We start from the raw sequence: 27,321 nt of genomic DNA, 5'->3' as shown, positions 1-27,321 counted from the left end.
CAGCGCTGTTATTCTTATACTAAAGACTAGAATTTGTCATCAAGGTTTTCAAAGGAAAGTTTCGTTTGCTTAAAACTAAAAATTGTATACTAATTACAGTAAGTTAAAAATTGTCTACTACACTCAACTACTTCTTTATTTAAAAGATTAAAACTATTTCAATGGGACGATCGTGAATCCATTTGATATCTTATTCTTAATACCGACAGAGGAATTTATAGTGGAAGTTGGAACATATACAATACATCTCGTTAAATACTAAGGTCTAAGCGTTTCAGATGTTATAGTCAATTAACCCTGGAAAGATAGTCTGCGTAAAATTTACGCATTCGTTTTCGAATAATTGCTCTATCTTTCTAATTAGCGCGAATCCATAGCTGTGCGTTTAGGACATCTCATTCGTCGTTGGGAGCTGCCGCGTGACGTAAGTGTCAATAAGGTAAGTGCCACCGATTTTGAAATATAACGACCGCGTGAGTCTAAATTACGCATGATTATCTTTATCGTGACTTTTATGATTTTGGCTTATATGACAGTTTTAGTACTGTTTTAATACTTTATATCATAACTAATATTATAATTTCATTTTTAAAGATATTGAGGCAAATATATATCACAATGGGGAGTATCAATTTAAACGAACACGAAATCCTGGCCGCTCTTATGCAAAGTGATGACGAGCTTCCGTGTGAGGACACCGACAGTGAAGTAGCGGACCACGTTTAAAGTTTTCTTTTTTTTTAAGTAAAAATAAAGGAGTTTAAAAAATTATCTGCAGTATTAATTATTGTAATATATGTGTATATATAATAACATACAATTCATTAAAATAAACTATTAAACCTAGACCTACAACTAATTCAAATTCTTGCGTAAATTTTACGCATGATTATCTTTTCCGTATTACAAAATATGATTATCTTTCTAGGGTTAAAAGAACATCTCTCTAGTATTTAAGTTATAAATAACACTATATTTAACATAATATATTCTAACGTCTAAGGAAAATTCTGTTTTTCTCTCAAAACTCCTTCGAAGAAAAACAAGCCTTGTAATTTGGAAAAGGTTTATGTTGTCATTAGCAACCGAAAGAAGACTATTTAGCAAATTACTTAGTTTTTACTGTATTTGAAAATTCCTTCTCACTGCTCATCCTTCTTGGGCAATTCGTTTAGCAACTCCGCCATTAATTTGTGGAATAGGCTGCCCGACTACATACGATTGGCTACCTCCCTAAAACCTTTTGAAACTCTTCTACAAAATCATTACTTAACCATATCCTATCCTGCCAAGTGTGACTTTTGTAATTCTTGTATTTCTTATTCTTTTGTATTGCATCGCAATTCATGAATCCGTGAGATTAGCTTTTGAGTTTATTTTATTGATATTTTTTTTGTTTATTTTAGATTAAGGTTGACCCATCATATTTCGTTTTATAGATTTGGTCTTACTAGGGTTGCCTGGAAGTGATCGCATGATAGCGATAAGACCGCCCGTTGCATCCCTTATAATTCTTATGGATTATGTTTATTGTTTTTCTATATGTAACGACGTATAAATAAATAAAACAAAAATTCGACTATTTAAATTATTATTTTTTACCGGTTTTTATTGTGCACTAACTTTTATCCAGGCGACTTCGTTCGCGTTGAAACAGAACAGTGGAGCTTGAATGATCTAAGAGTATTGACCGCGGGTAGCGATTTCTATAGTTAGCTATAGTGTTTTTATGCTGCAAAGACGTTTGCACACTCTTATCACTTATTCTATACTTCTACGGATGGCGAGGATGTTCCACACGAACAGAGTATACAGCAGGCGTAAGACTTTATGTGTCTATCCTATAATGGTAATTTTCAAACACCAACAACTTATAAGTTTGCACTGCCATCAATCAGTCATTCTAACCTCTGGAATAATGCGGCATTTACTTTAATAATACAGTGTTTGTAAATACAAGATAAACGGTTTATTAAATAACTGATTCGTCATATGTTGTTCAGCGGAGTGGGAAATGCAGATTGCGCAGTCGAGTCGGTTAGGCACAAAACTTTTACACGTGAAAGATTTCGTTAAAACTAGAACCAACTAGAACCATGGACTTTTAGTAAAATTAATTAAAGGCCATTAATGGTACCCTGTTACTTATAATGGCGATTCCGATTGCAATATTGATTTCGCAGGAAAATATTCAAGTGAAAGATAAAATCTTTCCGCTCCTATTTCACCATGGCTCCTGCTGATAGAGGACAACTCTTTGTTTTTAATTTATGTTATTATTATTAATTACTTGATATTTCACGTGGAACATGGTGTAATGGCTGCAGCTCCTTACAAACGTTGTGTAAAAAAAAATGGCGATTAAAAAGAGTGGTGGAGAGTTTATTGCCAGTTCTTCTCTCCCGTTCTACGTCCTTGATTTGAGAACTGGCAGTAAATGTAAAATTAGAAGCATTAATATGTATTTCTTTACTGACGAGTCGAGATATCTACCACATTTGGCTCATCTTTAAGCTAGCATTTTGGTTGAAATTTTAACCGACTTAAGGCAATGGTTGCAATTCAAAGTGTTTTTTATCCGTAACAAAAACTCTATACATTTTGAGCCAGTATTCTGCACAGACAAAGTTAGATATCAAGGTAGATAAAGGGTATTGTGACAATAGCATAAAGCAATTTTTTAATAGACCTCAATACACGTGATGTCAAAGGCGATGACGTGATGTGATAGAATAGATTGAACAATTTCATGATTACTATTCGTATTAGATTGAGAAACCATTAATGTTGATCCAAATTAAACTGGATATTGGACTGAGGATATAACGTTATACATACACATCTAGAATATTATAGACAGCATTTCATTTGGCATTCAATGAAATGGAATTTAATCACGTATAAACTTCAAGATACCTGACGTATGACACGAAATTATTTTCGTATTATAAAAGATAAAACTCACAAGAAGGAACGTAAACGAATTCGAAAATTCAAAAAAGAATTAAGAAATTTAAAAATTTCAAACAAACTAAGTGTATTTTTTTGTACAGTGTTTTTTTTGTGGCGGGTAACACTCACTTTGCTATAAGGTTGTGACAGAGGCAAGTGCGTTGTATTTAAGATCGTAATTAATGTAATTAATAATCTATGTGATTAATTTCATTGATAACAATCAAATATAAGCAAAGGGAGCGGCCCTTTCTGCTTATGAAATAATTAAGAATGTTTTAAAGTCCCCGTAGTACCACGGAAATGTTGCTTTTTTTCTGATTCTAAAATACATGTCAAAATTAAATACATTTTCAACGTACTTGAGGCGGCCTTTGCTAAGGATGGTTTCTGAATCGTACACCTTTAGACTCGTGAGCAATGTATGACCAGTTATGACAGGTTATAAACAGGTAATACTAACTTCATAACAAATTCATAACTAGAAAGTTTTTAACTACATTGCCTATATCATATGTGATCCATGCTCCAATCCATCGACACCTTTGATGATATAATATCTATATAAAAGATTATCATATAACATAGCAAAATTAAAATTATCACAAACGTATTTAAAATATTCTTCTTCGGTATGTTAAATAAATTATCAGTCCAACAAGTACTGTTATACATTCTTTAACCGCCATAGCGAAAACACAATTACTTTAGTATAATTGTTATTAGGTTTTAACAACCTGCCCTTTTGTAATTTAATCTCTACCTTGTTTAGATCTTTGTTATATAATTTTTATTGCGTATAAACAAATTCTTTACATACTTCCCATGATTTAAAGCGAAATCGTCATGTAATGATTATTTCCGAGTTCGACGCTCTGGCGTAATGAAGCAAAATTTAAAAGAAATAAATATACCCGTATCTTCCGACCCAATTTAACAATTCAGACAATCATCTTCGTTATTTCCACGCCAAGTAATTCGCCTGTTTTGACATTTTTTCCTTAACTTTATAAGGACTTGATTTAAAATATTGTGAATAAATTATTTTCATAAATTTTACAGGATACAAGGAACTTTATTTTTTAGATACAATTATGAGAGCGAATATAATCTACTGTTAATGGCGAAAAGCCTTCTTTGTCTAACACTGCTGGTGGGAAGGAAATAAGCACATGGCGTAATAATTACCCAATGCATGTATAGATTAAAAATCCTATGCCCACTGTGAAGTACATAAGTCACATTAGTTATTTGAAATTGAAAACTTGGAGTAGTTTTTATTACGTACAAATTGAACATTTTTTGAGGAATAATCCAAAACGGGGTCAAACATATGTGTAATACAACCACATAAACTGCATTTAACAACACTGTATCCAGGTGTTTAAACTTACGCTTATAACCTATAAAGCTCTGGAAAGCACAAAGTTGAAATATATTAAAAATCTATTGTTCCACATTGTAGAGCGAAGCCTCGGATTTACGAACTTCCGCCGGAACAAAGCTCTTGCCAGGGTCGTATCATACTGATTCAGAGCCACGGAGTTTTCTTAAAAAATTGAGTAATGGAAAAAAATCCAAATAAAATATTTAAAAGATCGTAAATGTCAAGTCAACCCTTCGCGATCGCGTATAAAATGAGGCCATTCGTAAAAAGACCGGCGTAAGCGAAGTAGTAAGGGCTGTCGCAACATCTAAGTGGCGATGGGCAGGACACATAGCGTGAATTGACAAGAACCGATGGACCCACAGGCTCTATAAATGGGGAGCTCGAAAGAACAAAAGAACGCGCGGCCGCATGTTTGACTGACGACATCGTCATGGAGGTCGGCTTCCAGTGCAGGGCGTACTGGAGGAAAATGGAGTAGGCCTACGTCCGAAATGGAATAAATAAAGAGGCTGATGATGATCATGAAATATCAAGTCTGCTATAGTACTAAACATTGACGAAATATAAATATCGAGCATATTAGGACTTGATTCTAAAATCCTATAAAACAACTTTGTATTAGAATGTAAGTTAATACAACGTATTTTTAAGTTTTAATCATGTGGTCAGTAGCTCGTAGCAATTATTTTGCTATTTATTTATCGTACCTAGTTTTCTAACATTTGGTTTTGGGGTCTTTCGGGAGTTGTGTTGTACCTTTCTAGGTTCCTATATGCAATTTGTTACTTGATACTGCAGAGGAAGCTTTTATACGGTTCTTACGACTTACAAATTCTCAAGTAGTTTACAGTTTTATGTGTTAAAGAATATTTGTTTTACTTTTACGCTCAAGCCGCTGAAACTATTTAGATTGTATTTTTTACTATAACATAATATGTTGGCCAAGATTAACGTAACGTAGTTTTTGAACCCCTGCTGTTTAACAATACACTTTCTATGTGTGCAACTAAAATCAATTTTTCGACGCAGTTATAAAGAACATGTGAACATGTGAACGCTGTGGAACAGTCTGCACCAATGCCAATTACAACCACAACACACACGCATTACACAATTAAAACGTACCTTGTTCTTTAAAAGAAAAAAAAATTGTTATCTTTCATTCTTTTTTTTTTATGGATTATTGTTATTTTGTGTGTCTTTTGTTAGTAATAAATGTTATGTCTACGTCTATGATAATTAACATTTGTACGGTGAAGGAAATTATCGAGAGGAAACCGGCATGCCTTGCACGCAAAACGTGTGTGTAACGGAAATGTACGTCTTGCCTATTAGAAAAAAACAGTGATCACGAAACATGTATAGAAATCTGACACAAAAACAAAATCAGTTGCCCAACCAGTATATATGAAAAGCAAAAATGCTCCTCAAACTCACTTGCATTTCATTATGCCTTACAACAACTTTTTTTCCTGGTATTTCAGGAAAAGTCTTGGAAATGTTTTTGTTATAGTTGTCAACTAAGCTGCGGTTTCGTCATTTATGGTTCGTAATTATGTGTAGTATTTTCATAACAAACTTGAGCAATGACGTAATGCTATAAACTGTTATATTATATTAGACCAGTGTCTCATATTACTTCAATAATAATTGAAGTGATGTGTAGTACATTATATAATAAACTAGCGGACCCCACAGACGTTGTCCTGCATAATATTTCAAGTGATTAGGATATTAAACTAAGTATGAAAGTACCGCCATCTGCCGAGCTGATTTGTGAATCTAAATCATCCAGGGCTCCTTCCAAACGCATACAAAAAAAAACATTCAAATCGGTCCATCCGTTTAATAGGAGTTCAGCGACATACACACGTACAGTAGAATTATATATATATATGTAAGCTATCCTATATTTTAAGTTAGATCAAACTGCACACGGAGTGCAAATTTGATTGAAATCGGTTTAGTAGTTTAGGAGTCCATAGCGGACAAACAACGTGACACGTAATTTATATATATTAAGATAATATCTCAAACGCATTTCTTTATACACACTCTTAAATTGTGTAAATATCGGAACTTAATTCCCTAAATAATAAATACCTTACCTATTAGTTACTGCGTAAGAATTTAAAATTATTCTCCTTTGTGTTCCGGTTTCCAAAGTTAAAAAAAAATATTTATTGAGGATGATGAATAACCGCAATTTCTACGACTAGCGTTTCTGTACTCGCTTTCATATATTGCAATATCTGTAAAATGTTTAGAAATTTTCACGTCGTCGTCAAAATATTTTAAATTTCATTCGAATACAAACGAAATAAAAATATCTAATGCTTTTTCATATCAAAAGTAATAAGATGATGAATAACGAATTTTTGGAGCTATGTTTTGTATTTAACTATTTATTTTAAGTCAAAATGCCATGAGTTTTTAATAGTTGAGTTGTTGGTTCTCGGGGTGTGGGTGAGTAGTTAATGTAATAACATAAGTCATATCATATTCATATTTTTCCGTTAGAATTTTCTCTTTTATAGACAATAATGTATAAACACATTCTTACAGTTTCATTTTAAAAAAATTGGTCCAGAGACTATTCATATTCCTGAATATTCATAGCCCTGAAGCTATTGAACACCTCGGACGTAGAATTTCCTAGCATAGTGTATTTGCATCTTAATTGGTTGCAATCATTTTTTCATTATGCGAGTTAAATAACCTAAGATTAGGTTAGTTACACACATATATATTTTAGTTAATAATGAGAAGCGCAAAAATTATGGTATACTTGTAGCTAATACATTGAAAAATGACAGTTTTGTAATAAATTTGTCTTTAAATTTTTCATAGTCTCATAATAATATATCATTCTTGTATTCGGTAATGTTCAATAGGTCAACTATACTTAATATTTTTTATAAGTCAAGTAGATTTTAGAACGCTTCAAGAAGTCAAGTTAGTTTTTATGTTAGTTTAACGTCGCAAACCACTACCCCTAACTTTATGTTAGTTATAAGCTCATATTTTAAAAGACTAAAGCCAGTTGACTTCAAACAAAAAGTTTCATTTATTTGAAAACCCTTCCAACAACCACCACCGAACTTAACTTGTGTATTGACAAATTTTGTTCACAACAATATTAGTTATAATGTAGATTGAAATAAAACACCAAATTATTTTCATATAATTTATATTGACTAGAATTCTCAAGTACAAGAATTGCCGCAACATAGAAAGCTCGCAATCCAAAGATTATAGAAAATTATTTACAATTTTCAAATAAAGAATTATTGAATTTTATTACATATGTACAAAAAGAAAATGTTCGCGTAAACTTTCGAACATTGTGAGATCGAATATGAAATAGTGATTTTAATTAGTTTTATTACTATGTGCATACATAATAGCATATAGGGAAGTTCAAATACCACATATTGCTTTTTGATACATTACTCTAACGGCCGTTAATCTTCAAGTATTTACACGATTCATAAGACATCTAACACAGTTTTTCTTAATATTTGTTAAAATATACTACGTACTAGTAATAGCATACAGCGTTCTAAATATAATATAACGATTAAATAAATGGAACATTACGTGACAAATGACGATGAATGAGCATTTTTAACTTCTTCTAATAAATATAAGGATCCTTAATATCTATATATAGTATATATTACTATAGATAAATGAGGTTAAAAGCTTTAAGATAATTCATAAAAAAATAATTTAATTGCACCTTACTAAAGTACTCTTTGATCTCTTTCTTTCAATTAGTTTTACGCTGTGATAAAAAGAGATAGATAAGTAGGTACTTCAGTGAAAACGGTGCAATTAGATTAATTTTTTGATGTATAGTGGGTTAATGTGTTAATCACGTCACGATTTAAAACTGTAGCGCGCTTATAATTCTTTCATTACCCTTTATTTATTAACTTATATTCCTGTTATCAATACATTGTTATAAGTAGTAAGTTTAGTAATAAAATCGGCGGTGTTTTCGTACGAAATATATTCAGTTCACATTTTCGACATAACTTCTCAGTATTTTGATGGCTGATTCAATATCTCTTTGCCAAAATCAGTGGGATTATAAATTAAGAAGCCAAAAAATGTATGGGAAGTAATTTCGGGCAGATCACGTTGATTAAAAACCGGCTTATATTAATCTTGTGGTTAAATTCAGCAACGTTGACAAGAAGTCGTTAAAACCAGATTAAGAAGCGAGTGATTAATCAAAAAGAGTATAAAATTTAATTTACTCTGTCACAAAGCGGAAAATATTGAATTTTCGATGCGGCGTTTTCTAGTATTATTGTAATTCTTTTCTTGGAGACGCTTATTTACTTATTTAATTACATATCATTTATAGATTGAATACGAGTATATGTTTAAACGATCAGAACTTAGGCAGGTATTCCAACAACGCCAAGAGGCTTACATTATATTATTATGTACCTATGTATTTCTTTATTTATATCATCACGCCTTTTTTCTAAAGGAGTAAATAGAACCTACGGATACGGATCTTAGCTTTTCCGAGCTATAAGCATTCCAGAAACTTTGTGTATAAACTTATCTGAAGACGCAATCTCAACTCGTTTTGAGCTGCTTCAATGAAAATAATTAAGACCGAATTGATTTGATTATTATACAATTTTCTTAAAAAAAAAAAACCTTTTCCTGATCATTTGTGCCTGACACATACCGTCAACTTTTTGGGGTCAAAGGAATGCCCGTTTCCTTACGATGTTTTTCTTCACTGTACGAGCGGGTGTAAATTTTGCGCACATATACAGAAAGTCCATTGCGCGGAGAGTCGCACGCTGAAGCCACTAGGCCATTGCTGCTTTTTCTCTCTTAAATTAGCGTCTGCGAAATTAAGTTCTTATTCGTAGAAATTTAGCAAAAACAGAACTACTTTAATAAAATTACAATTGAGTTTAAAAGTTTCTTGCTACAAAGTGCAGAGCTTTGCCGTAACTCAATAGACTAACTTTTTAAATCAACTTAGCGTCACATTAAAGCACTTTAGAATTTATTTTTACTCGCGAAATAAATTTAATATTATGGTTGTAAAGTTTTAATCGTTTTATAAAGTTTGTTGGTAACTTTAATTGTTTTGAATGCATTAGAGTGACTCTTGAATTACTTTAACGAAACGAAAATAATGTTTTTTTTATTTGTCTAAAACAAGCTTACAAATTTTATGTTGCAATTTATATTTAACTTCACTAGTACTAGTATAGAATTCTTCAGTAGTCCTCACTCAACGGATAAGTATCACACTGCCACAGGGGCCAAAGTATTTAAATTAGTTAAATTTTATTTTTATTAATAATAAATTATTTTTATTATTACCATGTAGATTAAGAAAATTGTGATGATTAAATAATAATTACTAAATAATATGACATGCCTATTTTATATGGCTGATTGTGCGGATTTTTATGAATATATTTTAAAGTACAACTTTCTTTGCAAATACATACATGATTTATTTAAGAATTATATTATAGAACAAAGATTTATAGTTATTGATTTTTCAATAGACAGAAATTCTGTGAAAATGTCTGCATTCATAGTTTTCATCGCACAACTGCAACGTTTTAACATTTTGAAAGCTTTTATCATTTCCACCGGCCTATTCTTTCTTTTACACGTGTTTTAAAAATGTTTTAAACACTAAGCGAATATTGAGTTTAAAATGGAACGATCGTAAATTTGCAGATATACTATTCTGCGCCTGTTACATAATATTTTAGGCGCATTGGTACTTAATATTACCTATTAATGCTTCAACAAAATTCGAAGTGACGGCCTAATAATAAAAGTACTTTGTGACCCACTTAACGCCAAATTTGTATGGGAATTTTATTTCTTTCTGAGGCATATGAAGTAAGGTACGTATGATCTATATTAATATCAACTTTCTCGAATACATAAACGATTTGACAATGACATCGTGACATCTGACAGGCGAACACAATATAAATTTCGTAATTGGAAAGCAAATTCATCGTCATTTACACGTTAATAGATATTATGTCAACGATACAATTAATAACAGAAAAAACGATTACATTAATTTGTTCTTAAAATAAGTATAGTACATTTTATACACAAATTATAATATTCTTAGCGCTTTTCCCCCTTTATTATATCTATAAATAATTAATTATATGATTAATATTGCACTTATTATGCTAAAGTATACCTAATACATTTTTAGTTCTTATTACCTAGCATGAGTGTTAACGTTATCGGGTGTGAAATAGAACAGGATATTTACTTAGAGATACTTTCGACGATATTAACGTTGTTAACGAATATTGCTGTACATTTTAAAACCTGAAACAAGCAAGCTAGAAGAACAATTATATCGCCAAAAGGTCCGAGCATGGTTCGGGATAAGTGGTATATGTATACTAAGAATAATTCTGTCTGTTTAAGTATTTAGTCATTCTCAACAGCTAATCGTCCAAAAAGTTGTATTTTTGGACGATTTTTCTGGTAATTTTTAAATAAATTTTATAAACGCAAATAATAATAATTTATCATTTAATGGTTATTTTTAACTGCATACTTTTTTAAAGACGCAGTCTAATTTGTCCAAATTATCTATTATATGATAATCAATTAGTGAGTCAGCGTCTATACAGGGTTTTATATATATTAAGAGTTAAAACTCGTGCTCTTAATTAAACTTACATAGAGAGCTTATTCTTATAATAAAATTATTATTTTTAATGAGACTCGATAATCTCGGTATAAGCTAATTATAATTCACTAGGCGCTGCCAGCAGCTGATATTTATAAGAATAGTTTCTATATCACAAATCAAATTCTAACACAAAATTAATCGAAATCGTATGTAGTAGGTATGAAATCTCAACAAATTTCTTTATAAAAAAAAAAATTTGAGCAGTTGACAGCTTTTCAAGATTGTAAAATAGTTATAAATATATTTTCTAACCAACTCCATTACAAGGGTTCGTACACTATTTTGTTTTTAGGAAAATTAAAATATTTGACAGTGTGCGGCCACCTTAAAAAATTATATTCAATAATTAATATAACAAGTGTGTTCAAACGCCGAATAACCCGTTTAAAATAGCATATCATTAAAATGTCTCTTGAATGTTGACAGATAGAGGATAATGTGATTGCTCATGTAATTCCCTGGAGTCCGAAGGCTCCATAAATAATCGTCATTAATACGTACTGAAGTCAAATTTAGGTTAATTTGTATCAATTAGTTCTGTTATCACAACATTAAATATTCAAAACACCATTTACTAGTTGGTTAATAATGGTTTAGTACACAATGCTTGGGCGATATACAAACTCATTTGTAATAAACTGTAAACAATGTGTTCTATGACAATTCAAAGGTTGTTGTTGTAATCTGTGGAATTGACAATATATGTGACATCTATGGGACAGTCTTAAATAGTACAGTCTAGTTATCTGTCGATTAAATAATTATGAATATATTATTTCATTACAAACACGGATATGGAATTGAATTCGATTTTAAGTAATAATAAGTAAGATAATAAGTTTGATAAAATATAGTCCGTTGAAATGTTTATGTTATAATGTATTTACTAACAGATCAGATTTTAAGCGGGAAGACGCGACCAACAAACTTTTAACGTAGGTTATGCACAATGTAGTAAATTAAATAATATATTATAAATTAAATGATATTAATACAATTTACAAAGACTAAAATTTATTTACAAAAGTATCACAGGAAATTTTAAATACTAATAATAATGAATAGGGATATTTAAAGTATACTTAATAGTCTTTGGTAGGTAATGGTAGATAAAAATTTAATATAGTAACAAACATCTCACACACAATATAAACACAATTTATTTGATTTAATAGAAGCTAGTATTCAACTATATACAGATACTTTATAATACCTTCTCTTAGCATTATCCATACTTTGCTATTTAGAAGATAGATTAGATTAAAAATTTACGGTACGGTCAGTAACCGGTTTTTCGTTATCTGTGAAATTATACTACATCACTTTTATCGAGTAGCCCATTATTACTACTCCCATCTTCTTGTCAAATGTGGTATTCTCGTAGGGGCTTGACTGACTCCGCAGAAGATCTAGGTGTTGGGTCAACCCCAGAAAGTCCTAGAGAACCACTGCGTCTTACGACGAGTGTCTTAGTTCCATAGTCTGTGACGAAGTTGTCATTTCTCGTTGGTGTGTTGGCGCGAACCGTTTGATAGCCACAACATGGCGGATATCTTGAGGTTAGGATCTTTTTAAAGGCCTCCCGGAATTCTGTGTTGAATATTGAGTAGATGATTGGGTTGAATGCTGAGTTGGAGTAACCGAGCCACGTTAGGATTTTAAAAGCAAGATCTGTAACAAATAAGATCTTAAAAATTTCAGCTAATGGAACTGACGTACTCTTTGTTTTAGGAATTATTTTTTCATACTTTTGTTTTATTTTAAGTCTGTATGTACTTCTATTAATATCAGAGTAATAAGTACGGGTCGGGTCATGCACATTGAATCATAAACCCATACTTAGTGATTATCTTTAGTCTGATTATTTAGCAGACCTTAAACATATAGGTAATCTAGAAAACTGGTAATCAACTTTGGTTGAATATTTTTGCGTCACCTCTTAGAATATCGATGCTCCAATGTGAACACTAACTATAAGAGATACTTCTAAATCATTCAATTTTAAATTGGTCCCATTAACTTTTTAATCTATCCGACAATACCCTTAAATATAAATCAAGTCTAAGAGCAAATCCAACAACTGCCGTTTTTAGATGCCAACTTTCTCCATTTGGAAATAAGAAAATTTACCCAAACAACCCTTTCAAAAGGCATTAGGAGTCCCAACAACCTCAAAGGTCCAATTGTACAATCAAAAAGTTTCGGTAGATGGATCAAATATTTCCGAATTTAGGAAACTCAGGTACTAATGCTAATGGTATTTGTGTGCTTGACCTATATACCGATCACGTAATTAGAACGCAATATGCCTTCTCGATTATTTTTCTCAATCTGGTAGTGATTGTATGCGTAAGTGATAACTTTGCTTCAATCAACACTATTTATATTACTCGACATTATAGTGCTTTTATAGAACTGTTTAATCTTAATATATATATTTCTTAGTATTGTCTTTGATTAACATAACTCATAACATTAAAAGAAAAACGCTTTTTACCGGATTAAAGTTATGTATTATTATAAATTTACAACTATTTGACATAATTTTAAATTTATCCGACGTTTCGCGTGCTTTACAGCGTGCGTGGTCACGGTGACTGAAGACAAAAGATGTTGAATGTCAAAAAGTATCACAGCTGCAGAGAAAGTTGCATTATCTGTATTTATTTCCCCGGAGTTGGTATCGACTAAAAGATGGAGGGTTTTGGCAAAAATGGCTCACGGTGTCCTCTATTTTCGCGGATTGTTTTTCTTTTTGAGATTTTTAATTTGGATATTATTGGATCCCAGGTGTTTGACAATTTTAGGCCGTCTTCTCTATTGAAATTGGGGTGTTTTTTGATTTCAATGGCTTCGCGTACCAATCTTGGGAAGAATCTTTTCTCTTTCGCAAGTATTTTCGGTTGGTCAAAGCGTATGTAGTGATTAGGCCTATCTAGTATGTGTTCACAGACTGCTGATTTTGTGTGTCGTCTATGTCTTATGTCTGCAATGTGTTCTTTGAGTCTGCTGGACATATTGCGTTTAGTTTGCCCTATGTAAGACAGGCCACAGTCGCAATCCACACCCGATAGTAGTCAAAACGTCACTGTCATCAATCTGTCGAAACAAAATTTGGATAAACAAACCATTGAGGTATTGAACAAAGGTTTAAATTTTGCAACGGCACCGCGAAAAATCCCTCACGAAGAAATTGTTAGTTACGTAGAGGAATGTATATTCAAAAATACGATACCAAAGGATGAGGCTGAAACCATACGGCAAGATATCTCGTGCATACTGCGAGCAAGCAAACCGCCAAAAAGAAACCTCACCTTCGCTGAAACAAAGGCTCTCGCGGAGCTAAAGGCGAACGAAGATTTGGTAGTACTCCGAGCTGACAAAGGGAATGCAACCGTTGTTATGGATACGTCGGAATACGAAAGCAAGATGGCTCTCCTCTTAAACGATGTCAATACCTACAAAAAAGTCGATAAAGATCCCACAAACAAGGTAATAAAACAAACATCTAGCCTCCTTACTAAATATTCCGAAACACTGTCATTAGACGTCAAATCTTTAACAACAGCCTGCGTAAAACCTCCAAAAATGTATGGATTGCCAAAAATACACAAACACAACAATCCTTTAAGACCCATAGTCAGTCATATCGACTCACCCACATACAAATTAGCCAAACACTTAGTGTCAATATTATCCCCTCTCAGGGGGCACACTAGTGCTCATGTTAAGGACTCTTACCATTTTGTGGAAACATTGAGAGATCTCAAATTACTCCACAATGAAACCATGGTGAGTTTTGACATTGAGTCACTATTTACAAACTTACCACTAAATGACTGCCTAGATATCATTGCAAAAAGACTTAGGGAACAGAACATGTCACCAGATTATGTAGATATTGTAAAACACTGTCTCACATCAGGATACTTAATGTGGAAAGATGAGTTCTATGTGCAGGTTGATGGAGTAGCCATGGGTTCTCCAGTGTCACCTATAGTCGCTGACATCTTCATGGAGGACTTTGAGGAGAGAGCTTTGGCCAATACCCCGGTTAAACCTCGACTGTACAAGAGATATGTCGATGACACATTTGTAGTACTCCCCAATGACAAAATATCTGCATTTCTAGCACATTTAAATTCAATACACAAGAACATTAAATTTACTGTTGAACAAGAAAACAACAACTGTCTGCCCTTTTTAGACATTTTAATTATACGCAAAGCAGATGGCACACTAGGTCACACAATACACAGGAAGGCAACCCACACAGATAGGTACCTCAATGGTGAATCCCACCACCACCCCTCACAACTGCTTTCTGTCGGTAAATGTTTGTTTCAGAGAGCCCAACGTCTTTGTGATGATGCCCACCTCGAGGAGGAACTACAGCATGTCAAACAGGTGCTACACCGAAACAAGCTGCGCATCCCCCGGCTACATCACAAAAACAAAAACAAGACACAAACAGTTCCCCGCCAGCCAGCCTACTTGCCATATGTAAAGGGAGTTACAGATAGAATTAGCCGGATCCTAAAACGAGCTTCTATTCATACAATTTTCAAGCCGCACAAGAAGATTCAGCAATTCCTAAGACCAATCAAAAGTAACACCCCATTGCAAGATGCAGGTATATACAAACTGGATTGCGACTGTGGCCTGTCTTACATAGGGCAAACTAAACGCAATATGTCCAGCAGACTCAAAGAACACATTGCAGACATAAGACATAGACGACACACAAAATCAGCAGTCTGTGAACACATACTAGATAGGCCTAATCACTACATACGCTTTGACCAACCGAAAATACTTGCGAAAGAGAAAAGATTCTTCCCAAGATTGGTACGCGAAGCCATTGAAATCAAAAAACACCCCAATTTCAATAGAGAAGACGGCCTAAAATTGTCAAACACCTGGGATCCAATAATATCCAAATTAAAATCTCAAAAAGAAAAACAATCCGCGAAAATAGAGGACACCGTGAGCCATTTTTGCCAAAACCCTCCATCTTTTAGTCGATACCAACTCCGGGGAAATAAATACAGATAATGCAACTTTCTCTGCAGCTGTGATACTTTTTGACATTCAACATCTTTTGTCTTCAGTCACCGTGACCACGCACGCTGTAAAGCACGCGAAACGTCGGATAAATTTAAAATTATGTCAAATAGTTGTAAATTTATAATAATACATAACTTTAATCCGGTAAAAAGCGTTTTTCTTTTATATATTTCTTGTGTGCGTGTGTATGTGACTGAACTCCTCCTAAACGACTGGACCAATTTTGATGAAATTTTTTGTGTGTCTTCAAGGGGATCTGGGAATGGTTTAGATTCACAAATCAGCCCGCCAGATGTTAAGGGTAGTCCACCCCTAAATTTTTATTTTTATTTTTTAGACAAAATTTTTAATTTCTATTTTTTTATGATACAGCATTAAAAAATACATACAACCCCTAATTTTCACCCCTCTATGATCAACCCCTATTTTTTTATTATAAATGATATACATGGCAAAACGACGTTTGCCGGATCAGCTAGTATCACTATAAAGTCACCTAAATACATGTACCCAATACGTACTGCTACTGACTATTGAAAGGTTCTTACATAAAATAAGATATTAGTAGCAATATTTCAATGTTTCATAACGTAAGATAAGTTTAGGAATATATTTTTTCATAATGTTATGTTAAATAGAAAACGTGTCGTAAAACTTAAAAATGATTAATACTTCCGCCTGTCTGCCCCGTCATTAATCACCTGGTACAGGAAAATAAGTCACTTGCAATCTTAGAAGCAACAACACAATTTTGTGAACAGAATTCTGGAAAAAATAAGCCTATTTTTTCTGTCAATATTGTTCTTTATATGGTTTGGTAGGCTTTTTATACATATAAATGTTTTTGTAAATTGAAATACCCAATATATATTTATCAGTACGAACCTACTTTAGATATTTTAGTAAACAATTTAACTCTTGATTTCAAGTTATTTATTAAGATTCAGATTTTTGGCAGTCTTAACAATTACAATTTGTGTAATACAATTATTTCGTCGCAAGAAACAATGTAAAGTAATATTTAGATTTTGTAGAATGAATCTAAATTTTATTATAGATAATACTGACGACTTCGCACGGCAATAACTTTATCCTTATGGACATATATATTTTTTTCGTATATTGCTTTCTTAGATTTACCAAAGAAAGTGGTATAATAGCTTTTGAGTATATTCGTTACAAATATACAAGGAAACAAATCTTCAATTTTATTATATTAGTACAGAAAAATAGTAATTACCTGGTATGCATGTCTTGCAGAACGCAGCAACGATATTAACACAGAAGAAGGGGACCCAGCAGAGTAGAAACACTCCCATAATGATACCAACAGTGATGGCTGCCTTATGATCAGACACGTGATATGGGGAAGAATGTACGTGTGTATGTACCCGGGTGCGGACGGACTTTGTCCGGTTATCCGGTAGCTGGACCGTCCGAGTAACCGCTCGGATTGATTTCACGTGCTTTTGGGCGTAGCAGTATAATCTGAAACGGTTAGCATATTTAAATCCATACATATATCAATATCTATAAATATTTAACTCATTAATTATTATTAATTAATGAACGCAATATGCTTAATATCAATCTTTGTACAACCACGTTAATAATTATTAACAGAGCTTTGCAATATACAAATGTTTTATTAGTAAAAAAACTTTAAAATTGCACGTTCTAACATTACGGTAACTAGCTTCGATTAATTCGGTAATCACAGATTTATGTCTAACGTCCAGTTTTTGGAAGGACTGTTGGTGTTCTATTCAACTGATACTAATGTTAATATAAATGTCAAATCCATTAAAGTTGAAACTGTTAAATATATCGGGGCAGTTATCATGTTTAGCAACCAAGAAAATAAAAATGAACCTTGCCATATTGCGAAAACTATTTATTATAAATGGCAATCTTTGACATGATAATTTTTTGTCATTATCATCAGTTTCATTCTTGGACATTGTGCCTCATGAGTGCTATTAAATTTTGAAAACTATTAAAAGCCAGTTGATACAACTTATTTATAATATAACAAAGTATTTGTTTGAAAGAAAGTCTAAAGAAATGGACTATGGATAATTATTATCAATCACGCCAATTTGTATGTGTACTCAGTGTTGCTATAATCATAGGTAATTTGTCCAATCAGAGCAGGTGTTTTATTTTATCTGTCTACCTTTAAATTTACGATCATCCAAAAATTTGACACTTGACATTAGCTTTTCAGATTGGGCGAACATAAAATGATCTCACCTGCAGTATATACTGATCATCACGATGCACGGCAGGATAAAAGATATACAGCTTGACACCACAGCATAAGTGGGTGTTAAAACCAGGGCACACGTGGGGTATTGCGGGGGGCTCTCAGTTGTCGTCACAGTCTCATCGGGCGGTCTATGCAATCCCAAGGATATGGGTAGAAAACTGACCATCACGGCTAGCAACCATATTAGAATTATGGTGATGATTGCCACTTTACGCGTTACCCAACGGCCGTATCTAAAACACGGTTTACACGTCTTTGATATAGAACAATATTAAAATCTTAGATATACGATATGTCCGGACCATGATTTCATAACTTTATTATGTTGATGAAATATTTTATACAGCTTGCATATACCACGCGTACACGATTGCTGAATCATTACAGAGAACAACGTATAAATATTGAATTATTATATAGTTTCATTTATATTACATAGTCATATTTAATGATGATTCAATGTTTGGAATTGATTACAGTTCTACTCTAATAAATAAAGAGAACCTTTCAAATGTCGTTCAGAAACTATAAATCTTCTACACCTGTGAAGGCAACTTTAATTAAGAATCGACATCTGCTCGATATTTGAAAATTGTAAGGAGAGTCATTTATTTTATATTAAATAAATAATAAATGTTTTCACTAGAATTTCTAAGGGTGTTTGTTAAGGTTTGGTAAGTACTGAACAGATTTGATAGTTATAAAAGAAATTAGGTAATCCCAAACATACATTATAGACATTAGTATTCAAATATCATAACAAAAGACACTCAGAGTCGTAAATTGCATGATTTAGTAAAAAAAACATTATTTAATGCCCGAACAACTGAGAGGCAAAGACATAGCGATTGACACGATCGTTACAATGGTGGTATTTAAGTATTTATTAAGTTAAGTAACGGTTAATGACTATAATAACGACTGTGACATTATATTCCTTAGATTTTTGTTCGAAAATTGTTAAAGCAGATATTTACATCTAAAATATTTTAGGTCCAAGTTAAAACTTGATGAACGTTTGAAATCTTATCTATCACTTACCTCAGAGGGTCCTTTATATGAATATATCTATCAAGTGATATGGCGCAGAGGTTAAGTATGGACGCAGTGGAGCACATGACGTCACACGCCACCCACGTATCACAGAATTGTTCGCCAAATACCCAGTACCTACAAATAAATATTTATAACAAATAAATCATAACAGCCTTGCGATTCTTTAGGATTAATTCCTATTTTAAACTTGCTGTTGGACTTTAGCATTTATTTTGCACAACGTGTGTCATATTTAATAAGAAACCTAATTGTACAAGTATGCGATGATAAAACACCTCCCGATATTCCTTAATATTATGTATATTTCCTATGTTTCGACCGCTTATGGAGTTCGACAAAAATTAAATACATTATTAAGACAAAACAATATAAGCTAATTTACTCTACGAAAGCGTAGCACGACAAAAATATTAACACATAATAAAAATATTGTTTATAATAATATTAACGTAGACAAGAATGAAATAGGTCTTGCGAATAAATTCCCGGGACCACGGAATTCGTAATGATATTTCGGGAACGAGAGGGCGAAAATAATTGCATTATATCGAGACTAAATATATTGCCTCTTGACGATGCCTACGCTATCATTACATATTATTTAATCAAATATCGTTTGATCTTTATTCACTTACTCGTTAATGTATAATGAATATTCTTTATAGTGTCTGTAGTTAATATCTACATACTTTTTCGTTTTAATAAACGCAATCAAAAGTAATGAGAGAATAGTCATAAACAGTTGTATATACAACAATGGCAGTCAGTAATTTTAAATATTTTTTTTTGTTAAATAAATGTAACAAATGCAAGTTAAGATCTAGAAAAATATTATATATGTTTTTATTTTATTATATTTACATACCCAAGCAAGTCGTTAACACCGGCGAATGTCATAACAGCAGCGGCCACCAACATATCAGCGATTGCCAGCGAGGCAAGAAATAAGTTCCCAATTCTTCTCAAACCCCGATCGGTGTATATCGCGATGCAGACAAGAATATTACCCGCCGCACTCACAAATATGAGGAGAGATAGAAATATACCTAGAACAAATAAAGAGCGAAAATAGTTTTAAGCCGAATTGCATGCTTACGCATCCATTACTTTATATTTGTGTGTACAGCAGTGAAAACAAGAATTTAATCTAGTAATGAAAAATATTTCAGGCTTTGATCGAAAGGCGTATTTAAAGTACTCATGAGCATGGTCCTTAATATATATGATATTGCAATTCTTAAAGAAGAGAGGTTTAAAGTTAATTTTTGTTTTTGAGATAGGTATAACGATTCAAAAAGTTGAAAGAGTTGTAATCGTCATAATATTATGCACACGTTTCTACGCCACCTTTGAGGTAGTGTACTAAGCGCTTTTTTTTTAATGTGGTTTCCCCGGTAGGCCTATTCCACTGATCTTTTATGATTCTATTTAATTTGAAACTATTGAATAACTGTAGATATTGACAAGTCCTCTTGTCAAAAACGGTGGCTCTTAGGAAAAAAAAGTATTTAGACATTTTTTATAGATAATTATCTGATCTACAATTTTTGTCTAAACTAATTTTATGATAAAACTTACCATTTAGCTGAAAATCGCGAAAAACCCATTTTTGTGATCTATGACCCGGAGTAAATTTTTTTGCACGTGCCGGATCGATGAGGACTTTTCACATTTCCTTTATAATAGTGTATTGAGCAATCCTACCAATATTCAGCCAAGTGCGTATTATTGTAACCTTACCCCTATTTTTTAGTCTAATTTGACCGGATTATAGGACTCTAATTGGACTGATGTCTTTGTATTAGGAGGAATATATCTTTGATGTTAATTTTCAAGAGGGAAGAAATATTATATTACCACTATTGGCACGTATAGGGCACTTAGATCGACCTCCCATCAATCGATGCACTTTGTGTTACAGTGAAATAAGGTCATCAACTAGGCTAATCTCGGATGCTTAACAAGCTATGTGTTAATTATTTAATAATTACCCCAATAATCAACTATTAGGCTTACTTAGAAGATTATTTTGTGCAGGTCTTCTATTTAGACATAGACATAACATGTACTACCAACAAATTAAAATATAAAAGAATGATTTTTTTTTTCATTTAAAGAACAAGGGTACGTTTGAAGTGTGTAATGCGTGTGTGTTGTGGTTGAAATTGGCCCTGGTTCAGCATTTGCTGAGGAGCAGATTGTTCCACAGCGCTGATCATTCTGCTAGAGACCACAGCAGCTAGTTTGCGCCTCAGTCGCAAAAAAAGAAAAACAATGTAATAATAATACTTAGTAGAAAAAAATAATATGAATTAGTAAAAGTTAGCAGTGTAAGTAATGAAGTTTTGTGTAAAAGTATATAGTAAATAAAATAAAATTAAAAATAAGAAAAATTGTTAAGAAAAAGATAAATAAATATTTTTGGGCAGATTAAAAACTAGATTATTTCACCGTGCCTTGCTAATAGAGGTAAAATGTTTGGTTTTCTTATTCATTAATTAATGAAACTGGTTTAAAATCTGATGAGGACTATGATGTAATAGTTGCAGGAACTTATAAAAACTCCGGCGATTTAAAAGAGTGAAGGAGAGTTTATTACCAGTTCTTCTCTTCCGTTCTACGCCCATATAGAAAAATAGCGGTAAATGTTAGAAGCATAATTTTGTTCATAAGTGACTAAATTACTGCATAAACTAATGATACTATGATTGTGATTTCTTTGAATGTTTTGTCACCAACTCGAAACAATTGTTTCTCTGAAAATTTAACCCGGTACTCTCAGGTTATACGCCAACAACACAGAGCTGGTCCTATGGCCAAAATCAACTAACAAATTTATTATAAATTAAACTTGAACATTTCTTTGTACTGAACTTTCAAACCCACTATTATTTGTAAAAAAACATCTGGTACTATCACAATTATATTCAAAGTCAATCATTTTTTCATATAGGTAACACAATGTACACTTATGAACGTCAAAAAATATTATGTTTTACACAGATATTAATATATCACTTCATCATATAATAGAACCATCTTAAGGACTTTTTTTCATCTGGCTTACTATTAGTAGACAAATCAGAGCCAAATACTGTGTTTAATAAGTCATACTCTCTCTAAATGAATATAAAACCAACCATTCAATTTCAACTATTCCGTACTCATAAGCCATTCACCCACAATACAATATAATTTCAGAGGGAATCGAATATAAGGTGCCGTAAACGGTACGTTTAATGCTCGGTTGAAACGGTATAAAACGAAACTTTAGTAGTCTATATTATATTTACTGATATTAGATAACAATATATATTGTTTGTATTAATTCCCAAGGTTTATAAGCTTAATCTAGACCAAATATTAATTACACTTGCTATTCTATTTTAATACTTCCAAGCGGTGTTAAGTTGGTATAATCAACACTATTGTTTGTCAATAATACTCAAATATTCCAAAGGATTCACAAGGGTTGTATTTAGTTACGTATAACAATTTAAATAATTATTAATAAAATTCAATTATTTTTAGTATTAAACGTTGCTTCTTTTGCCCATTTGATTGTTTTTAGGATGTCAATTGTACTACGTCTTTTTTGTTTCGTTTGTTTTTAAACAGTTTGCTAGCAAAATACTAGTTACAATGTATAGTACAAATACTACAACTCCCTTTACGCACTCCTACCTCTCATATATTTATTGACATAGATATTCTTACATCGCTTAATTTCGCTATTGTTTATTAAGAAAGATTTCTGTAAAAACAAACTAAAATCTCAGAGTGAAAAGAAATAATTTACTTTAATACAAGCACGCGAATATTATTTTATAAACTTTAATCGGATTATGTATTTTTGTAGTTACTTTACATTAGGTGAGCCTTATGCGTTTAGCCTATCCTATAAAAAAAATCAAACACATTTATTTATCCATGGAACGAACGAGCCTCCAATGGGCGCCTGCAGAGCCTTGGCTCTTGTCAAATTGTTCTTATCCTATGAAAAAATCCGATTTAGTAGATATGACTTACCGACTAGTAGTATCGATAGGAGAGTGACTGCATCCGGGTCGTCAGCGTCTTCATATTCTACGGTCGTTTCATTCGTTCCTATCATCGCCTGTAAAATAATTACGTTTAGTGTGTGTGACAGTTTTTGCAGATATATCGTGGAACATTTTTTTGTTCTATCATCAATAGTTTTCGCAGCGCATACGATGAAAGATATTTTATAGACCTTGGGTAACATTATTGTATTTTTAGTAGGGCTCCTTATGTTTTTCTTGCAATCAAAATAACCTATATTACCTAATCAGTGATAATTTAGCATTCAAATGGTGAAAGAATAATGGTTTCAAATCGGTCCAGTACTTAGATGGCTCTAAGTACTCTATTTGTTACAAACATACTTACATACATACAAATCATTGCCCTTTATAATATTAGTATAAAAGTAAAGATAACAAATTCTTTCAGTATATTTCAGTATCAAATTCTTTCAGAGCCATAATGATTGAGCGTGTATTCGTGTGAGGTCTTATACCAGTAGACTTTTCCGTATCAACACTTGCGCGTCCGCTACCGCGTATGGGCGGGCAAAACCAACATGACTTAGACTTAAAAATCTGTGCATTAGACACAGAAGGTAGTAATTATACTAGCCTATACAAACAAATAATTATGAGAAGATAATTATGATTAAGAATGCAGAGATGTATGTAACATCACCAACGGAGTTATCTCTCTATCTACAGTCCCATGTTACCATTACAACATTATTTTAAATAATTCTGTCTTTGAAAACACTGTTGAGTTTACGGACTCGTTGAAAACTTTTCCTCTTTTCCTCTTTAATAAATTAAGAAGTGTCGATACTCAGAATTAAGACAGACTTAAAGTTTAAACTCAAATATTATGAAGTTACGAATGCGTCAAAAGTTTCCTTCTTAGATATTTGAACATGGAACTTTGAAGAACAAATATGTATTAGGATTTTCTCGAGTTAATATTTCATTTATATGAAAATTTCTTGAAGAATTTTCTGCTTGTATTAAGAGACAACTTCATGATATTATAAAATATTTCATTCCTCGATATACTTGTCTTAGCTTAGGTATATAGAGTAAGTTTTATAGAAAAACCAGATAAAAAAATATACGGTCCTGTTGCTGAAAGATAATATAGATATTACTTGGATAGCTAACAGCAACTATATAGACACATAACCTAATGTATGCAGCCAATGTGTATAATTTTTACTTTAAATTAATTGTACGACTACGAACCATTTAAATTTCTAAATGTAGAAAAAAGAAGCAAGAACAATTAATTCTTCTTTTCTCGAGGATTGAATCATACTCGTAAAATATTAAGCGCCTTTTATAATTTGCGTAACTTCATATGCTAGATGTAATTGTAAATAAACCGGAATAAAACACACATTTATAAATTACGGAAATAAAGGCACCGCATGATTTAGCTTCGTTAAATACCAAAGAATTCGTTTCGAGGTATTTATATCCCACTAAGCGTGCATAGAGTGTGAAAGAGAATTTTCACGAAAAATCGACGCGAAATTCTTCAACGAAATAATTCAAGTAGTAAGTAAACAAAGCTTTACCGTTCATTTACAAAAGCTGCACGCTTGAATACCTTAACAACAATCGGCATTGCTTAATTAACTCTCTGTTATACTAAATTCACACTTATTGCTTTAAAGTAGTGGAGAAAATCGCGTGCACTGTTAATGTAACCAGTATGTTAACTTGTAAATCAGATAGCATACATATTCATTGAGTAGTCTCATTCAGAGCATTGATCAGGCTTCGCCTTTTAAATGATGTATTCAGAAAATGAAAACATATTAAATTCATATTTTTTAGTAAATCATAAAACTGAAATGAAATCAGCATTATGTGAGGCAATTAAAATTATGCTTATATGCCTTCAATTTAAAAAATTGTCAATAATTATTAGTCTTAGATATGTACTGTGCTATTTTAATGCCTCATTCATCAGTTACGTAACCTCTCTGGGTTCAAACTGGGTCCGATTTCCGGCAATCAACAATTGTTTGAAAGATACTAATAATGTGTGTGTGTGTGTGCATATTAACCAAACAAGTTTTTGAATGATTTTTACTTAACTGCATATAGTTACAGGTATAATTTTAAAGTCATTCAGATTTGACTTTTTTTTAACATTCCCTTTTGCTAAGAGATCAACATATTGGAAGTACAACTTCAAGTACAACTGCTGTATTCCAGAAACCGGAAACGCAACTGCGGAAGCTCCCTAATGAAATTCGAAACAACTTGTTGAACTTACTGAACTTAATCTTGTGTGACTTACAAAGGCGAAGAAGCCGCTACATAGACGATATGGCGAAATGTTGATTGAATTATCATAAAACTAAACTGGCTATTTTATGAAGGGGCTAAATTTACGATCGGGCCACGACAGATATATGAAAAGTGTATTAAGTAAAAAAGTGTAATAAATATCTATTTTAATATTGTAGTAAAACTTTAGTACTTCATAATAAGTATATATTGTGCGCATAGATAAACCCTATTGGATAAGAAACCTACTTTATTGAATCAAGAATTTGGAGTGATGGAGGCTTTCATCCAGAAATATAATTGGAAAATGGCTAATAATGAAGACGATACGAAGAAATAAAATAATTTTACATTGATTTTAAGAATAGGCTATCTCGCTCTTACAACTTAATTACTAACCATTACTGAAAATATTGATATATTTTACAACAATTTTCCTACTTACCGTAATTTTGTGTATCGCTCTAAGCTCTTAATGAGGCTTTAGTTTCTAAATAGTAGTTTTAGTTGTTTGTAGTCGCGTGTTTAATTTATTCTTTGCTAGTTTGTAATTTGTATGTTCTAATATAATTGATGTGTATTTGTAAAATTTGTGAAGACATATCTTCTTGTATATAAAGCATAGATGTTGTTTTAGGACTTATAAATTAATTAATAATCCCTTTGAAACACGCCGACATGTCAAATTATACATTGAGGCTCTGATTGGTGTGGTGACAGCTACTCTGTTTTAACCACAATTTGAGGTCACACAGCGAAAACTGTTTGTGTATTGGAAGGGTCCGGAAAAAATTAGATTAGCATTTTAGGGAAATTGTACCTTAATCAAATAATCGTATCTGTTTAATCCTCCAATTAAAAGGATGATAACAAGAAAGTTGAGCAAAGATTTTTGGGGATTCCACTAATCGAGTAACAATGGCGTTGATTTTATAAATAGCCATAAATCTGAAATCAAAAGCATGCATAAAAATACTTACAGTAGTCGGAGTGACATAATTGAACTCCATTTTATTCTATTTTATGTTTAGGCATGTCTCAAATCTTTGTGTCTTCTTTCAACAGGAAACCCTCGACACGCCATATCTGCCACCGTGAGTCCATTTTCTTTGGTCACATTTCTAAAAGAAAAAGGTATTTTTCACTTAGTCAAATACCGTAATAAATTATTTTAATAGAAACATTCTTGGCAAAAAATTAATATCTATATTCATCAAATTCTAAAGCAATTTTAAAAAACATTTTACGATATGAATAATACTTGAATGCGGGTAAATAACGTTGTCAACGTTTAACTTAAAGTTCAACAAAAGAAAATGGGTATTTATTCGCAACCCCTAATTAAACATAAACCCGTAATTTTATGTTAGTTTTGAAACCATTAAAGGCAGTCGTTACCCAGCTTCATAGAAAGTGTTTTATTTGAACATATCCATACAAATAACCGCCACCAAACTAAATACAGGTCAATTTGTTTTTTTTTTAAATAATTGTTAACCTCAATGTAATATTTTCAGAATCA

The 27,321-nt window shown here is 32.2% G+C and overlaps 1 protein-coding gene and 1 long non-coding RNA gene across 2 annotated transcripts in view; one reads left to right on the top strand and one right to left on the bottom strand.

Annotated features, from left to right (window-relative positions):
- The first annotated feature begins 290 nt into the window (after window positions 1-290).
- On the top strand, window positions 291-934 carry LOC125054662. The gene is made up of 2 exons (XR_007117734.1): window positions 291-439; window positions 595-934. It is a non-coding gene; the product is annotated as an uncharacterized LOC125054662 (long non-coding RNA).
- Window positions 935-10,003: 9,069 nt separating this feature from the next.
- The window catches only part of LOC125054604 (dopamine receptor 1), a 66,920-nt gene continuing 49,602 nt past the window's right edge, over window positions 10,004-27,321 (bottom strand). The window contains exons 2-8 of the mRNA XM_047656598.1: window positions 26,780-26,920; window positions 23,491-23,578; window positions 20,327-20,507; window positions 19,447-19,575; window positions 18,390-18,638; window positions 17,377-17,624; window positions 10,004-12,740 (exon numbers count right to left, since the gene is read on the bottom strand). Of these exons, the coding sequence (XP_047512554.1) occupies window positions 12,433-12,740; window positions 17,377-17,624; window positions 18,390-18,638; window positions 19,447-19,575; window positions 20,327-20,507; window positions 23,491-23,578; window positions 26,780-26,809 (1,233 nt within the window). The 5' untranslated portion in view covers window positions 26,810-26,920 and the 3' untranslated portion in view covers window positions 10,004-12,432. The remainder of the gene's footprint in view (window positions 12,741-17,376; window positions 17,625-18,389; window positions 18,639-19,446; window positions 19,576-20,326; window positions 20,508-23,490; window positions 23,579-26,779; window positions 26,921-27,321) is intronic.

This window comes from Pieris napi, chromosome 12, assembly GCF_905475465.1.
Source record: "Pieris napi chromosome 12, ilPieNapi1.2, whole genome shotgun sequence".
Classification (NCBI taxonomy): Eukaryota; Metazoa; Arthropoda; class Insecta; order Lepidoptera; family Pieridae; genus Pieris; species Pieris napi.
This window is presented reverse-complemented; position numbering and strand designations above follow the sequence as displayed.